The 18,813-nt window shown below is 32.5% G+C and overlaps 1 protein-coding gene across 6 annotated transcripts in view; it reads right to left on the minus strand.

Annotated features, from left to right (window-relative positions):
• Window positions 1–18,813, minus strand: part of CNTLN (centlein) — a 371,323-nt gene that overhangs the window by 162,536 nt on the left and 189,974 nt on the right. For all 6 annotated transcript variants that reach the window (XM_082401583.1, XM_082401582.1, XM_082401581.1 and 3 more), the window contains exons 9-12: window positions 15,855–16,031; window positions 13,922–14,047; window positions 7,101–7,222; window positions 5,612–5,731 (exon numbers count right to left, since the gene is read on the minus strand). In XM_082401583.1, the coding sequence (XP_082257709.1) occupies window positions 5,612–5,731; window positions 7,101–7,222; window positions 13,922–14,047; window positions 15,855–16,031 (545 nt within the window). The remainder of the gene's footprint in view (window positions 1–5,611; window positions 5,732–7,100; window positions 7,223–13,921; window positions 14,048–15,854; window positions 16,032–18,813) is intronic.

The raw sequence follows: 18,813 nt of genomic DNA on the forward strand, positions 1-18,813 counted from the left end.
ATTGAGAAACCATAACTAAGAAATGATACCACCAAGGTAACACACAAGTCAGAATTACTTGATAAGGATTTTAGAGTAGCTATGATTAAAATGCTCCAATGAACGGTTATGAATGATCTTGAAAAAAACAGGAAGTCTCAGCAAATAAGAGATATAAAGAAGAATCAAGTGGAAATTTTAGAATTACGAATCACAATAACCAAAAAACAAAACAAAACAAAAAAACTTCACTGCAAGGGCTAAATAGCAGAGATGATAGACAAAAGAGGAAAGAAACAGTGAACTTGAAGACAGAACAATAAAAATTACCCAATTTGAAAAACAGAGATAAAATAGTCTGAAAAATAAAATGAACAAAGCCTCAGGGACCTGTAGGACAATACTAAAAGATCTAACATTTATGTCAATTGAGTCCCAGAGCAGAAGAAATAGAATGTGGGGCTGAAAAAAGTATTTGAAAAAATAATGACCAAAATTTCCCAAATTTGACAAAAGGCACATACCTAGAGATTCAAGGAACTTAGAGAATTCCCAGAAGAGTAACCCAAAGAAATTCATGCCAAGACATGTCATAATCAAACTTTTAAAAAGAAAAGACAAAGGAAAAATTTTTGAAAGCAGTTAGAGGGAATGATGTATTACTTTTAAGGGAGCAATGATTCAAATAACAGTGTATTTATCATCAGAAACCATGGAGGCCAGAAAGAAGTGGTATATCCTTCATGTGCCAAAGAAAAAAAACTGCCAACCTAGAATTCTCTATCCAGTGAAAATATCCTTTACGAATGAAGGTGAAGTGAAAACATTTTAGATAAAGGAAAACTTAGAGAATTTGCTGCCTACCTTAAAAGAAGGTCTAAAGAGAAGCTCTTCAAACAGAAAGAAAATGATAAAAGAAGAAAACTTGGGAAAAGAAAAAATATATAATAGGCTACCCTTCTTTTGAAGTTTTAAAATAATATTTGACAGCTGAAGCAAAAATTGTAACATCAACTAATAGGTTTCTCTATGTATTTAGAGACAAGAGTTAAGACAACATATTATAAAGGGAGGAGGGTAAAAGCACACAGATAGAAGTAAGGTTGCTACATTCCTGAAGTGGTAAAATGTTGACACCAATAAACTATAATAAGTTATGTGTGTAAAATACTGAGAGCAAACACTAAAAAAAAAAACTTATTCAAAGAGATATACTCCAAAACCTTATAAATAAAAACCAATTCTAAAAAAATGTTCAAGTAACACATAGGAAGCAAGGACAAGAGAAACAGAGGAAACAAACAGAAAATATAAATAATAACATAGTAGACTTAGCTGTAACATATCAATAATGCAAGATATAATGTCAGCATGTAAAAATGTAAATTATTTCTATACACTATCAATGTACAAGTAGAAACCAAAACTAAAGTTTATAATATCATTTATAATAGCTCCAAAAATTAAATACTTTTGTACAAATCTAACAACAGTATTAGACATACAGAATCTGCATGCTAAAACTACAAAACACTGATAAAAGAAAATCTCAACAAATTAAGTATTCATAGAATAGAGGACTCAACATGGTTAATATGTCAATTCGCTCCAAATTAATCTATAGATTTAGCACAATTCCAGTCAAAATTCCCACAAGATTTTGGTAGTTATAGCTATTTTTAAACCTATTTTTATAGGTAAAACTTTTATGGAAAAGCAAAGCGATGAGAAAAGCCAAAACAATTTGAAAAACAATAAAGTTATTTGACTTACACTGAGTTCAAGACTTATTAGAGAGCTACAGAAATCAAGACAGTATGGGGTTCACAAAAGTTTAGGAATTCATATTAATGGAACAAAATAAAGAGTCTTGAAATAGACCTGCAGAAATATAGTCAGCTGATATTTGACAGTTACAAAGGCACTTTATTGGAGAAGGAATAGTCTTTTCAAAAATGATGTTAATACAACTGGGCATATATCTTTGTAAAAAATGAACTTTAACCTATAACCCACACCTTATACAAAAATTAACTAAAAATGGATCATAGAGCTAAAAATAAAACTTTTTAGAAGAAAACATAGGTTAAATACTTGTGACGTCAGGTCAGAAAAATAGTTATTAGGTATGACATCAAAGCCATTATCCATAAAAGAAAAAAATTGGTAAGTTGGACTTTATCAAAATGAAAATTTTGTCATGCAAAAGACATTGTTCAGGGAATGAACAGGCAATCTACAGACTGGGAGAAAATATTTTCAAATCATATATTTGATTAAGTTCTTACATACAGAATATATAAAGAACAAGTATTGTTTAATTAGTTTAATAACCAATCAATCTTTTAAAAATGAGCTAAAGAGTTGAAGAGACACTCGTAAAAGAAGATATAAAGACAGCAAATAAGCACATGAAAAGATCATTACCATTAGCCATTAGGGAAATGCAAATTAATATTACAATGGAATACCAGTAGACACTTATGGGAATGGTCTTAAAAAAAATGGCAACTCCAAGTGCTGAAAAGAATGTGGAGCAACTGGCTCATATGAATTCCTGGTAGGAGTAAGAATGGTATAGCCACTCTGGAAAACAGTTTGACAGTTTCTTACAGAGTTATACATATGTTGACACAGCAGTTCTACTCCTGGGTATCTACCTTAAAGAATTAAAAAGTTATGTTCACACAAAAATCTATGTATAGGACTTCCCTGGCGGTCCAGTGGTTAAGACTCCCTGCTTCCAACACAGGGGCCGCGGGTTCAACCTCTGATGGGGAACTAGGATCCCATGGGACGCGCGGCACAGCCAAAAAAAAAAAAAAACCAAAAATCTATGTATACCAAAAAACTATACATAGTTGCAAAAAACTAGAAAAGACCCCAAAATTCTTCAGGAGACAGACAAACAAACTGTGGTACATCTATACAATGGAATACCATCTAGTAGAAAAAGGAACGAACTGGACGAACCAACATGAATGAATCTCAAACGCATTATGCCGAGTGAAAGAAGCCAGTCTCAAAAAGTTACAGCTTATATGATTCCATGCATATAACGTTCTGAAAAAAGGCAAAGCTAGAGGGAGGAAGAACAAATCAGTGGTTGCCAGGTGTTAGGGATGGTGGGAGGATGTGACTACAAGCGGGTAGGACAAGGAAATTTTTTGAGATGATGGAACTAGTTTGTATCCTGATTGTGGTAATAGTTACTTGAATCTATTGTGCATGTTATAGATATATGTAATATATCTATAACACTGTATGTGCTACAACTCAAAAAACTGTATGCTAAAAGGTACTATATATAAATTTTAAAAAAACAAAAAAATTCTGTCATCAGTAAACAAACTTCAATGAATAAAAAGACATGCTTCCATGTTTCCTTTCTTACTGTTTCATCATGATATTTCTAGTTTAATTTTTAACATTATATTTCATTAGAACATTCCCAAGAAAACTCCCTGAGAGGAAGTTTGTCTGATGTTCTCATTACATTCACCTAGCAGAATGCCTGTCACACAGCAGTAACTCAAACACATTTCTTAACTGAATAAATGTTTCACAAAATAACCCACCCCCCAAAACATTATTATATGACTTAAAGTTTATATCTATTATTTAGCACTCTTCAAGGTTATCACCTCAAACTTCACTATTATTTAATAAATTAAAACTGATCTGAAAAATAAATATTTTGCAAATGGCTATCACATTAATAAATTTAAATGAACTTCAGGGGGGAAAAATCCACACTTTTAATGACTCTTAGCATCTAATTTACAGAGCTACTTGTAACATACGCATACTGCTGGGTGAACAGACCAGGGTTCTAACAGTTCCCGAACTTTCTTAAAAAGGCTTTACCATTTTTTCTTTAGTTCTATTTCATTAATGAGCAAAATAAACCTCAAATAAACAACACTTACAACTAACCTCTGCTTGAATTTTTTTTGAATAGATTAGATCTTGCAACTAGTTAATTAGGTTTCGCACCTATTTTGTCCAAAATTAACTTTTGTATTTGGAGACAAAAAGATCACTAAAGATTATCAGAGAAAGTACAAATACATGCTACACCACAGATAAACCCTATGAAAATATTATGTTAAGTGAAAGAAGCTAGTCACAAAGAACCACATATTATATAACTCCATTTATATGAAATGTCCAGAATAGGTAAATCTATACACACAGAAAGCAAATTAGTGGTTAGCTAAGGGGTGGAGAGCAGTGGAAGAATTAATGGAGGTAACAGGTAAACTGTGTGGGGCTTTTTTGGGGGAGTAGGTAATGAAATTGTTCTAAAATTTATTGTGATGATGGGTGCACAACTCTTCGAATATTCTAAAAACCACCAACTTGTTCACTTTATATGGTGAATTACATGGCTTGTGAATTATATCTCAACAAAGCTATCAAAAATTATCAGGGAATGTATCTGGGACAAATCTATAAAATCTACAAAAATTTTCAAGATAAGAAACTTTATTATCAGCATCAAACATTTAATACTAATAGAACATAGTATACTTTGAGGTAATTGGAAGTAAACATTTAAATGTATACTGATATGATCATTTCTTCAAAAGTTTATCATTGCATGGAAAAGGTGGCAATCTAAAGCTACATGTGTTATTATATAGTATGTAAAATAAGATTCTAATTTACAGCTATGAAAATTCAATAATATTTAATTACATTATGCCACATGATACTAAATTCCAGTAATCTAAAAGACATCCAGCCTTCAAAAAAATTACATGGTCTGAGTGTAAAAAATTTAACTCTAAATGAAGAAATAGTTAAGTAGCAAGAGGCTAATTGTGTTGGTCTAACTCCTTTTTGTTTAAAAAAAAAAAAAAAAAGTGTCCTTTCTTTGCCAAGCTGAATATAGTAGCTTGTGAATTATAAGATCAAAGAAGCAAACTGTATGTTTTCTAAAATATGAGTATCCTTCATCAGGTTTTATACTTAGGGCAGCTAAAAGACCTATGTGGAGGGATCAGCATTAAGCCCAAAGGACAGGCAGTGCACAGCAAGAAAGAAAGCAATTCCCTCGTGTCTTTTGCAGGTCACCGCCAAGGACCATGTTAGCAGATCCATACCAGACCTTTAACAGGCAGTTCTGCTGCTACCAGTAATTAGCTTGGACAGCTCTAGCTCCAAGAGTAGCAGCAAGGCTACACCATAATGAGCTCAGCTGGGATTAGCAGGACAGGGCAGGGAACCAAGAGAGCTCAGGCATTCTGCATTGCGTATGTATCTAGGAGATCAAACAAGGATGCCTGGCTAGGTTATCCCCTCTCCACCTCATTCCAAAAATGAAGCACGGCAGTGTCTAAAATACAGACTAATGAAGAGCGACACCTCCAACAGATGAGAGCCACATTAATTAACACAATCCCTAGATCATATTATACAGTTTCAGCTAGAGCTAGCAAATGTGCAACTTGTTATTGCATTATACATATATATATTTTAAAAGCTAATCTTTTTTCTCACTTTTACAGGGAAACCAGATTATTTCATTTTCCAAGTTTTATATGGAATTTCTCTCATGGCCTTTCAGACACAAAGAATTTCTCTCAAATGTTTATCTAAGTAGACATTGTTAAAAAAAGAAACTCACTTTTGAATCATTAGCTCCTGGTTCTCCCTTTTGAAATAGGCCAGTTCATTCCATACAGCGTCAGAATCTTCTTGTCGAAGTTTTTGGGGATCTGCTCTCTTTATTTCCCTGATTTCCATCCTATTTTAAAAATGAAATTGCTTTCTTACTTAACATGTTCAAAGTGTAATAAAAATTCATTTATACATTCCCTAAAATTTAAAAATATCTATTGACCAAATTTCTAAATCAAGTTCACTATGCAATGAATTTCCTAAAACCGAAGTATGTAGAAATTAAAATCCTATATCATGATTTCCTAAAAAGCTAAACTGCTGCTATGGAAAGCAAACATTTAAGCAGACACGTGATATTCTCAGGTCTATTTCTCTCATTCATTCTACTAGTAATAAAACACACATTGCAGAAATGTCACAGTTTCAAAAAAGGACTATAAGCAATCAACACATCTAGAATTTGCTGTCAACCAATCTGAATGTGGTTTATGTGCTCTATCTTAAAACAAGCAGTTATCAGTGAATATCAGAATATCAGATAGTTAGCAAGTAGTCTTCACACTTCTAGTGACTACTAAAAAGTTAGGTAAGCAGAGGCTAAATCCAGGACAAATAGATTTATCATTGCTTTACTGAAAAGCAATATGAAACACTTTCTGTTCTTCAAAGGAAAAATTAGATGTGACAATTACCTGTAAAACATGCCAAATGCCCTTTACGCTTTCATTTTCTGTACATAAAACAAACTCTTCATTTTTCTTTTGTAAAAGTGCAGTACTGGCTAATTTAGAAACTATTTCTCTGTAGAACAGACCAATGTGTATCATCAACATTGCCCTAAAGGATCCATCTGAAAAGATGAGAGGGTAGTAGATTTTCTGTACTCATTCAGTCCTTTGCCCTCTGTTGATACTGTTAACAGGGGAGCCATTTACGACTAACCAAGATCTGAACACCTGTTCACGGCAATTGAACTGAGACTGCCAATTCATTCAGATAAGCTGCAGAACAAACTGATGGATAGTAAAGATTTTCAAATTGCATATTAGGTTGAAGTAGTTTTAAGATAGATAACTATATATGTGAATTTCCTATTTCTCACATCTTTCAAATAAAACTTAAATACTTTTTGAGTTATATATATTGTAACACCAGTATTTTATTTATTTAAAGTAGTTTTTCAATCATATGGATGTGAACTGTTTTTGCTTTGTTATATACTTTTGTTAAATTACTCTATAGATATTAAAAATATATACAATAATTCATAATCACCTATGCTAATGATTTCTGCAAATGATAGGAAAATCTATAGTTATTGCTAAGATATTTCTATTTTCATTTATTATATTCTCTATTTTAAAATCCTCAATAAAGATCTGACTACCAAATAATTTCTTTAAAATCAAACAAAAGCCATTAAAGCACCTATACGATGCTACTCCGTTCCATTTAATATTTAGGGAAATGGCTTTATGAGCTATGTAACTCACATGCCACTGCCTTCTTCCCACTGTTTTAATTGCTCTTTTACTGCTCTGTAGTTGGTCTGTAACATCTGTAGCCTTTCCTTGTGTTTTTCATGGACATCTCTTAGCTCATCATTTTCTTGGCTCTGTAGAACACAAAAAAGCAAGTATACAAGTCTGAAGAAAGTATTAGTATAATGTTACAAATAAAAGGCTACCAATCTAAGTATGAAATGTGAAAGAAAATAGCATGTAAATATGAATTAATTTGTAATACTTATTTAAGCAGAAGAAAAAGTATTCCTGAAGTCACAGAACAGGTTTGCTTGATACATTTGAGGCACTCATGGCATTTTTAAAAATCACTTAAGTAATCTCAAAATTGTGGCATCAAATTAGTTTCATTCCTTTCCCTTTTGATAATTAGTATATATACACGTATTTATGAACCAATCTTACATATTTAAATTTTTTTTTTTCTTTTCCAGGATTTGTCCACACATAAAGCGTCACTATTTTGTTAGTTATAAGTGCACATATAATTAGTGTAAGGACACTAATCATAGTAAGACCAGTTCTTTAACCCATAGATTCATAATTAGTTTGTTATAATGCACAAAGATTACACAGGAGGAAGAAAATCAGTTTAGACCTATGTTAGAAGTGGCATAGTTTAATATTTGGGGTTGAAACATAAAGAACTAAAATGTGAAAGCTGGGCTTAGTACTCTTGAAGAGGTCATGGAATAGACAGTCCGAACATTACTAGGGTAAACAATTATAGTCAATGACTTCTAAATGTTTTAAATAAATCACATGCATAAATCTTCATTTTTTGACATAACCACAAAATGAACTTATAAAGGCCAAATTTTCAGTCCTCAGGGGATGTATATATATTACTTATAAACTGTGTTTCTCAAAGGAAAATAGGTAACGTGTTGAGTTTTTTTACCCTTGATAATTTCAAAATTTGTTTTTTAAACTCTTTTTTATTTTCTGTACGAAAGAACTTGTATACTTATTCAGTGCAGGTAACCGGTACCCTCCAATAGTGAGGTGAGAGGAGTAGGCACACAGCAGCCAGAAAGATCTGAATTCCAATCTTGGAGTTTTCTCCTGGTAGCTGCATAATCTTAAGAACACTATTTAAATTAATTCAATTTCTTTTACTATAGAATATGGAAAAGAACACAGAAATCTATACTATGACAACTAAGCTAAATAAACTAACATATAGGTAAAGCCCCTGGCACTGTGCTTGCCCAATAGAGGCTCAAAGCAAAAGTGAGCTTTTTACTCTGTCCTCTTCCCAAGTATTAACAGTGATGCCCTTATCATTTAGAAGCCAAATGTACCGTTTCATTGACTATCTGTCTCTCATCCCAACAGTGAGCTAATACCTTATAGAGTCTGCATTATTTTACTGCAATTCTACCTGTCTCAACAGTATTTATATGTTGCCATTATACTTTGAATATATATCTAGTAGGATAACTTCAATAATTCTCTTAAGTAGTTATTAGGACGTATTTGAGCCCTGTGTGTACCGAGTGGTATGTATGCCATATGGAAATGGAAGTGCTTGATGAAAAAGCATGAAAATGGCATCACTGACGGGGAAACTAGAATAAATGTTATTCTAAAGAGTTTTAGAAGATATAAATCACAGCCACTGCATAATTACTGCTAAAAAGTAGCATGGTTTAATACTATGGTTAAAAATTCAGGATACAGAATTCAATTTTGTTTGTTTCAATTGGAGAACCATATATTAAGAACCTATTATATGCAGGGTGTTAAGTGCTGATAAGAGTTCAACTCCTGCTGCTCAAATTTACTAAATTTTACCTTGACGTAGCTGCTTAAATTCAACGTGTCTCAATTTCTCCATCTTCAAAATGAAGCTATTTATGGACTTCCCTGGTGGCACAGTGGTTACGAATCTGCCTGCCAATGCAGGAGACACGGGTTCGATCCCTGGTCCGGGAAGATCCCACATGCCGCGGAGCAACTAAGCCCGTGCGCCACAACTACTGAGCCTGAGTTCTAGAGTCAGCAAGCCAAAAATATCCCATGGGCAGTCACGGAATTAGGTCCATTTATTAGATCATTCAATAAAATATTTACAGAGTAACTTCTATGTATTTTGCAATTAAACTAGCTAAACTAGAGGCTCTAACTTCTGTGTACAAACAAGTCTCAATGACTAAAATATTAGAAAATAGTAAAGTTGTATCAACTGACTTTCCTCAATGATGTTTGTAATTCTACTTCTGAGCTGATAAGAATAGAAATGATTCTTGATCGAATCATCTAGTTTGCTCAAAGGCTTCTTGACAGGCATAAAGCAAACTAAAAACATGAACACTATTAATAAAACAGTGGCTCAATCTTCAGAGTATGATAGCAAGGTTTCTTAAGAAAAAAACATTTATAGAATACCAAGGATTCCATGGATGTTTAATTTCAGCAGAATGTATAAACTTCATGAATATTAGAGCATTAAAAAATAAAAGACATATAAACTATATTCAAAGGACATATTAATGTTATTAAATGGCATAGAAAAGTACTAAAAGAATTAAGTTGCCAAATGCATTAAAGTCAGTAAAGCAGAGATTCATGGCACTAGTAATTGCAAGGATAGTAAGAATTTCATAAAGCTCTGATGCACTGGTTTCCATATTAAATTTTATAATTCACTACACCCATGAACTCAGGATTTGGAATTGGGTGGGATTTTTATAATAAGAGCTTTCAACTCTTCTATTACTATTGACTCTACAATTACAACATTGGTTGCCCATCTTGAAAACAGGTACAACTAGCCACAGAAGAGAGCTTAGTAAGACAATATGTTAATGTTTATACAATTATATATTATTATAATACATATTAGAATAATATGCATGAACAGCATGTCAATGTATCAAAATTTATATACATATGTACCATAGGCTCCTGAAATTTCTTTGTCCCTCCCTCCCTCCCTTCAATCCACCTTGGTGATCAACTTGGGACCCTAAAGCTACCTACCATGCCACGATCATGTCTTTTGTCTTTAGTTTAGTGTTTCCAACAGTATCTTCCATGGAGCAACAGTCTTTTGGGAAATATTAATAGGTATAATCAAGTAAATCTGATAAATAATGTATCTCTACCTTCCTATAGATTCACAATACACATTGGTATGTTAAAGGATCACAAAAATAGAAAGATGTTAATCCATTGCTCACATATTTAAGCAAGGAACATTTTGTCTGCCATGTTCCCATTAGCTTCTTGCAGAGCAGTAGTCAAAAGAATACCAACATGGGAAAGACCATGACAAAAATTCAGCGTGTATTAGTGGGGAATGGTCTTCAAAAGGAGCTCCATGATCCCAATGTATTTTAAAAACCATAAGACACTGTTATGTGTTGAAATGAATCTCTCCCCAAAAGATATGTTGGAGTGCTAACCCCCACTATCTCAGAATGTGATTTTGTTTGGAGACAGGATCTTTATAGAGATAAACAAGTTAAAATGAGATAGGGTGGGTCCTAATCCAATATGATTGGTCTTCATAAAAAGGAGAAATTTAGACACAGAGAGAGGCTTGAATAGAGAGAAGGTAATGTGAAGACACAAGGAGAAGGCCATCTATAAGCCAGGGAACACCTGAGACTACCAGTAGCTAGGAGAGAGGAATGGAACAGATTTTCCCACACAGACTTCAGAAGGAACTAACCCTGCTGACACCTTGATTTTGGACTTTTCTAGCATCCAGAACTTTGAGACAATACATTTCCGTTCTTTTAAAGCTAGTCAGTTTATGGTAGTTTGTCACAGCAGCCCTAGGAAACTAACACAAACACACCACTAATTCCTATCTTACCTTATACTCACATGTGCTTGAGTAATAGCAATAGCATTAATACTATAGCCTAATAATGGAGAAGATAGAAACAGGTCTTCTGTCTTCACTAAATATGAGTTACATATACTAAAGTCAGGTTGTAAATTAAAAAGTGCCCTGGGCCCAACTACTCTCCTTGGAGTTGCTTTAATATACATGTTTTGTTTACCCATTCCTTTTGTTAAATGCTCTTGATTATAGTGCCTTTTTCATTCAGCTATTTTGCTCCTTTAAAATAAGAAATCCTTTCCTACCAAATGATAAAATGCAAAGAAAAAAATTTGCTCCCATTTTTTCCCCTATCTTGCAAATCTGTGAAAGAAAACAATCATTTGAAATTCACAATTATCATCAATTAACTTGAAAGAATACAGAAAAAATATAAATGAAAAAGAAATTGTGTGAAAAATAATTTTACTCTAAAAATAAACTTGAGGCCTCATCCAAGAGAGCCGTTGTTAGAAAAAAGGAATGAGGAAATAAATTAGTATAATGTTTCTGAGACTCTCTGAAACAAGAAATTTAAAAGGTGTTAGAGAATAGATCTAAAAATGTCTGAATTGCTCTACTCCTTCCTGCCAAAAACAAGGAACTAAAAAAGACTCACAGACTTTTGGGGGCAAATGAGTGGAGATGCTCTACTACTGAATGGGATATGTGATGGTTAATTTTTTATGTTAACTTGACTGCCCAGGTATTTGGTTAATCGCTGTTCCTGGGTGTATCTGTGAGGGTGTTTCTGTGTGAAATTAACATTTGAATCAATACACTAAATAAAGCAGATTGCCCTCCCCAATGTGATGGGCTTCATCCAATCCACTGAAGGCCTCAACAGAATAAAAGGCTGAGCAAGAAAGAATTCTTTCTGCCTGACTGTCTTTGAGCTGGGACACTGGTCTCCTGCTTTCAGACTCAGACTGGGACTGGAACTTACATCATTAGCTCTCCTGGTTCTCAGGCCTTTGGACTCAGGCTGGAACTATACCATTAGCCCTCCTGGATCTCCAACTTGACAACTACAGATCTTGGACATCTCAGACTCCATAATCATGTGATCGTATAAGCCAATTCTCCTTAGAGTAAATCAATCAATCTCTCTCTCTCTCTCTCTCTATATATATATACACACACACACATACACACACACATATATGTATTTCAGAATAATGATATCTCATTAGGGAAGACTAAAGGATTGTATCTTATTGTTTCTATTTCTCCAGAGAACCCAGATTAATAGAAGACAGAAGTAGAAGCCTTGGTATGTAAATTTCAAGAATTATGCAAAAGAAGGATGATGTTGTCCTAAACATGCCCATAATATCCTGTTTGTACCTCCACGTTTACACCAATACACTAGATTCTAACTACTCACTCAGCATCATTTTTTTTCTCCTGTTATACAAGTGACTAGCACAATACTTGGCTAATTGCATTGGCCAATAAGTTACAAATGAGTAAACAAATGAATGAGCAAATAACTACAGGTGTATAAATTTCAAGTAGGCTAAATGTTAGCAAGCTGAGGTCATGTGATCATTTTATTTTGGGGAGAAACAATAGATGATAATTTTCCTTTGTTTAGAACTAATAGTTTAAATCTGAATAAATATAAATTAAAACAATGTTTAGTGAAATGGCAGAAAAAAACTTCTAATTGTAGCTTACAGTTAACTATTTCTCTAAACTATATTTTGCTCTAGAGTACAAAACATTTTCCTCCTAAGAATAATCTGTATGACAAAGAATCTAAGTTTTAAATATTTGGATTCTAATCATCTGTAAATTGGGCTTGTCACAGAATATTATAAAACTATTTGAGGGCTTCCCTGGTGGCGCAGTGGTTGAGAATCTGCCTGCCAATGCAGGGGACACGGGTTCGAGCCCTAGTCTGGGAAGATCCCACATGCCGCGGAGCAACTGGGCCCGTGAGCCACAACTATTGAGCCTGCGCGTCTGGAGCCTGTGCTCCGCAACAAGAGAGGCCACGATAGTGAGAGGCCCGCGCATCACGATGAAGAGTGGCCCCCGCTTGCCACAACTAGAGAAAGCCCTCGCACAGAAATGAAGACCCAACACAGCCAAAATAAAATAAATAAATAAACAAATGTGGGGTTAAAAAAAAAAAAAGAAAAACCCAAAGCCAAAAAAAACTATATTAAGATGTATTAAAAAAAAAAAAACTATTTGAGATTCAGTTAAATGGCTAAATCTCAAATAGTGTTGGCCTTCCGGTAGTTGTGAATGAAGAATGACAAGTTTAGCCATATTAAATTCACAGAAAAAATTAAAGCCCTCAATATAGTCACATAAAATTGGTTCAATACACACAACCAACTTCTTCTGAGGAAGATAATTCACAAAGTATGAGTTGGAAAGTATATACTCTTAAAGACAGAACAATAAATGCATATGCTTCTTAAAGATTCGTAGAAAACAGATTCAAATGTCATGCATTCGGAGACAAATTCAGTTGAAATGGAAAAAATAACACATATTTATTTGCCACTTTGACTATATAATTTTTCTGTAAAGGACAATTTTAAGTGGCCTGAACTAGGTTAGCATAGTTGTTAACTCACGTTTCTTTGTGTATGTTTATCATATATAAAGAAGCACAGGAAATTTCTCTTTCCATTTGCTGTAGTTGTATTTTTTGGTCTCTGAGAAACTATAAGAAATTTATTCCCAATACAGAGTCAAAATATTCCCTAATAATTTTAAAGTAGTGAATAAACATTTAGTTTTTAAAGTAGCAAAATTTTTTATTACTTTATGATCCTCAGAAATCTTAAGAACTAGACTAACCAATTTATACATTTTTTAAAAAAGTAATTAAATTCAGGAAAGATAAATGATAAGCAGTAATTTGTGAAATGAATGTTTACTTTGGTATATCCTTACCTATGCAAGGTTATTACTAAAGAAAGGATTTAATGTTCACCTTTAGCTGTAGTGCCTTCTCTAAGTTTTCAATCTTTCTTTCAGCATTTCTCAGCTTCTTTAGCTCCTCTGAGTCTAAGAAAGAGCTCTTTGGGGACAAAGACCTTGAGCGTTTCACAGGTGGTTCCTCGAGAATAAAACAAGGACATGGTTGAACTAGTTGGAACACTGGATTATGAAAGACATGCAAAATTAAAGAACAAGTAATTTTGAATACTAATAATGAATTATAAAAAAAAAAATCTTGCATGGAATACCAGAGAAATAACAAGCAGAATTACCACAGTGCTACCGCTAAAGGTTTCTCTGTGACTCGTTAATGAGAATATTCATTTACATTTACATTGTTTCTTTCAGAATAATGATGTCCCATTAGGGAAGACTAAAGGGTTATAGACTCAGAAATGCAAGAAACCTCATTACAAAGGAGGGGATAGAGGCTGGTCTAATTGCTCTATAAGGGTCCAAGGTTACACTTGATAGGACAACCAGAAACAAGAGGGAAAGGATTTTTTTCCCTTTGAAATAGTTTAACACACTGTGAAGTTGAAGGAACAATATGCTTGAGGAATATAAATACAACAGACAGTAGATCTTATACCATAATGACCATATGGTCATTAACTATAATGTGGCTAACTAGAGACAAGAATGTGTGTTTATATTATGTACAGCTTCCTATACCAATCTGGAGAAGGAATATGTGAAAGCAACTATTAAGCTGAGCAACATATTGTTCATACTTACTGCATGTCCTTATGAAAAAGAAAGAAAATTCTTTCAAAATATCACTCTCATTTTCTTGACTTTTGTTAAAAGCAATGAAACATCAAAGCAGTACATTTTTAAAGCTCAACAATACAGCACACAACCAAATTAGGCCCTATAAGGTCTCTCAATTTTAGGAATATTTTCTTTCATTTAAATAAAGCTCAATGCTGTGAAACTACTCCAAAATGGCAAGAAACATATAATGCAGTTATGTTTAAATACATACATACATACACAAACAAAGCTAGTTCTTCTGGAAATTACTAATAATATTAGAGGGAGTAAATAAGAATGCCACAGAAACATAGGTCTCATTTTAAATACTTCCTTTATTAAGACATTTGTCCTACTCATAGGAAAAAATGAAAAGAATGAGAAACAATTATCTTGAAAACATGATTTTCTACTTTTAAAAATATTTTCTACTGCTGAAGTAACAAGTGTGAGAAATATACCTCTAAAACTCCTTACTTTTAGGAAAAGCTTAATTCAATTTATATAGAAATAATATATTTACAATGTGATATTCTGAAATGTTTATATTAATTAATGTTCATAGAATCTTTTGCACTATAATAAGAATATGCAATAAATACTACAAAAAGGAAAAGCTGAGACATTAATAAATAAGAATCATGCTACAAAAAATTTGCTTATTATTCTCCACCGTTACACCTTTAAATGTGAAAATATGTAACTGCACATATTAATGTTAAATTCCATTTTATAGTTTATATTCCACATGGGCAGTATTTTAAATATCATATCTGAATGAAATAGAAACATTAAGATATATTTTTCTTCTAATTAAAATTAGAAAATTGAATTAAGTACTAACACCGCATTAAAATTTCTACTTAATTTATCTATAGATTAGATAGATGAGGGATACTTATCAAAACTTAATATAAGAATGTTAATTTACTGCAAAAGAGGTATATCATTACTAATATATTTAATTAATTAAGGAACATATTATTCAGATCAAAAAGGGAAAACTTGCTACTCCCAACCATGATTTTATAAAACATTTGACACAGAATATTTTTTAAAAGCTTCCAGAAATATAAGCAGAGAAGTAAATGCTGCTGTTTGTTTTTTAACTTCATCACTTGCCTTGCCAGCCTCTTCTGACAAATTCACAAAATGACAAATGTCCCTACCTTATGTTTCCTTTCAGTACTTGTCAAGATGCTCTTCTCTGAGGAACCCTTGTTGGTAGATCTGTTCTCTGATAGTTTTTCATTTGCTATTTTCAGTTTCTCCTGTAAATACTCAATTTCAGACTTCTGTGAGACCATTAAGGTTTCTAAGCTCGATAAAGATGGCTGTTGAGAAACCTATTTTAAAAAGTATGTTTGTATCTTACATTATTTACACATTCATGCAAATATTTATATATGTTATATTATGTAAATCATAAGTATTCCAAGAAAGAACATTTCATTTCAAAAATAAACTGTAAACCTGCATTAGCTAAGCTTCTATCATCCTTATAGAATGGAATTTTCAATAAAATAACCAAGAGTCTGTGTAAACATTTTCATAAGTAATACTGTCATACAGATTTTCAGGAGAAAAAATTTAAAGTTGTGCATGATATACACAACTCATCTATAAAATTGTTTCAAATTAATGATTATACATATAGGTATTTCCTCAGTAAATGCTCAGTGCAATACCACTGAATATAAACCTGAGAAAAGGAAACCAACAGCACTATAGGTCTAATTAGCTTTTAATGTATTATAATTTAGTAATAACTCAAAGAACTCTGATACTTTTTAAAGTCAGCAGAGTTCACAGTATTCTCCTTTGAAATTTATTCCCATGCCAGATAAACTGTTAATGGTAAGCACCACATTTTAACAATAGAAATCACAGGAAAATTAAGTTTGTAAGAAACCTATTCATGAAAACTAGCATTCAACAAAATTGTACCACCATCTTAACTGAATATACTTGAGACCATTAAAATCCATGCATATATACTATTTCAAATTAACCACTCCATTTACAAAAAACAAAAACACTAGATCATAAGTGAAACCAAGTTTTTGTTGATTTCCAGGAAAGAAAAGTCAGATCTTATGATTCTAATATTATCAACATGGATCCAGTAGCCCTGAAAATAGTTTCATATAAAATGTGGAGAGCCCCATCCTTCCTAAATGATATTCCTAAGGATTATAACAAAAATATGTATGTTTAACTTTTCTGAACTAACAATGAGAAATATTACCTTTTCCTGGTTTTGACTACTCTTTTCTTTTTTTAGGGGATAGGCAAATTTTTACTAATTCTAACCTGTAATTTTTATAAAGAGAAGGATCATCTCATTATACTATCACCATACTATTACATTATACTATCATCATACTATTACACTTTCCTCATATATAAGTCACCCGATTTGTTTCCCAATCTTATTCTATCACAACACTGAATATTTTCCTCAGAATGTTATTTATATTGTACTGTTACCACACTTACAATATTAAATACTGACTCTATTAGCTTGCATTGAACATCAAATTAAAATACCTTAAGCACTTTTCTTCCAAACTCTAAAGGAGTTTGACCTATTCTTTTCTCCTCCTTTAACCATTGTATGGCTTTTATTTATTCTTTCCTCCTCTTTTGTAAACAGATTTATGATGCTTATAAATTTTTCCTTTGGGCTGCCAATCTGAACAATTTACAAAGGCTACCTATTCTTGTTCTGGTTTTGTTAAATAAAATTACAAAGAATATATTAATATCACATCATTTACCAAAGAAATTTTAAATAAATTGTTCAAAATCAAACAAAAATTTAGAAAAAAACAGGAAAAACATAATTTTAGCTTATTGATACATCCAATAAGCAATCCTGTGCTCTTTAATAAATGAGTTTTCCAAGTCATCATTGGGTTATAATGCAACAGGTAAGAATGTCAAAACATGAATATTTGGTCAAGAAGCTGCAATTCTAAATCATTAAAATATTTATGAAGATATTAAAAAGCCTCCAACAGTGGACATTGCTACTATAATAATAAAAGATTTCTTATTTAGGCATAATTCCTTTAAAATTCGTCAGTAAACAATAACGGAACTTCAAAATTAAAATACTATTAAAGTAGTGATTAACTCCAGCTCAAATAGGAGCCATAATGTAAATAAATAAGTAAAATGAGTTATGTTTAAATTATAGCTTTAAAATTCATTTGACAGAGACACTTTGTATACATATTGAACATATACATATATACTTTACTTCCACAAGGAAACTTATGCACGCTCCCAGTTTTTCAAAAATGGAGTCTTCTTTCTCTCTCTCTTTGTCTCTCATCTTTTATCACTTTTGCTAGAGATACATGCACATGAAGTATTTCACATTTCTCTTAATATAACCACTTTTAAAAGTATAAGTAAAATGAAACATCAAATCGCAGTCACCCTCATTTTGAGGGAATAAAGAGGGTACTTGTGGTAGTAGCTATTCAGCTCCAGCCAGTTGTTTTCACAGAGGAATGTGGCCCACTACTGCCAGATCGACTGATTTTTCAAAAGAATGGAGGAATTCAAATTTCTAAGGAAATCTAATTTTAAAATATTGGCCAGACTCAGTTTATGACTCTTGTATCTTGAGAACATGGTGGTGGGAGTATAAACTGCTACAAATTTCCTAGGGAAATTTTGAAATATGAATCAAAGAACATAATAATGTACCAAGCCTTGGACTTTGTTCTAATCATACTGAGGGTTGATACAGAAGGATATCCATGATAAACTGTTAAGTGAGGAAGCACAGGTTACAGAAGAATACAGCATACTGTATAGACATAAATTTCACCAAACCCTGAATTTACAGCATTATTTCTGAATGGAGGTATTATATGTGAATTTTCTTCATACATATCTGAATTTCCTTGATTTTTTTACAATGAACATGTCACTAAACAGTTTTTAAAATGTAATTTTTTCTGCAAATAAAAGGGAAAAAAAGTTGAGTATAAAAATTTCAGTACAGATAGGGGAAATATAAATGAAAGCCTCTATCATATCATCTCTCAGAATTCACTAACGATAAGTTTGGGATATAGTTCCCATACTTTAAAGAGAAAAGGAAAACCATTT

Source organism: Balaenoptera borealis (genome assembly GCF_965194805.1).
Source record: "Balaenoptera borealis genome assembly, chromosome: 8".
Taxonomy (NCBI): domain Eukaryota; kingdom Metazoa; phylum Chordata; class Mammalia; order Artiodactyla; family Balaenopteridae; genus Balaenoptera; species Balaenoptera borealis.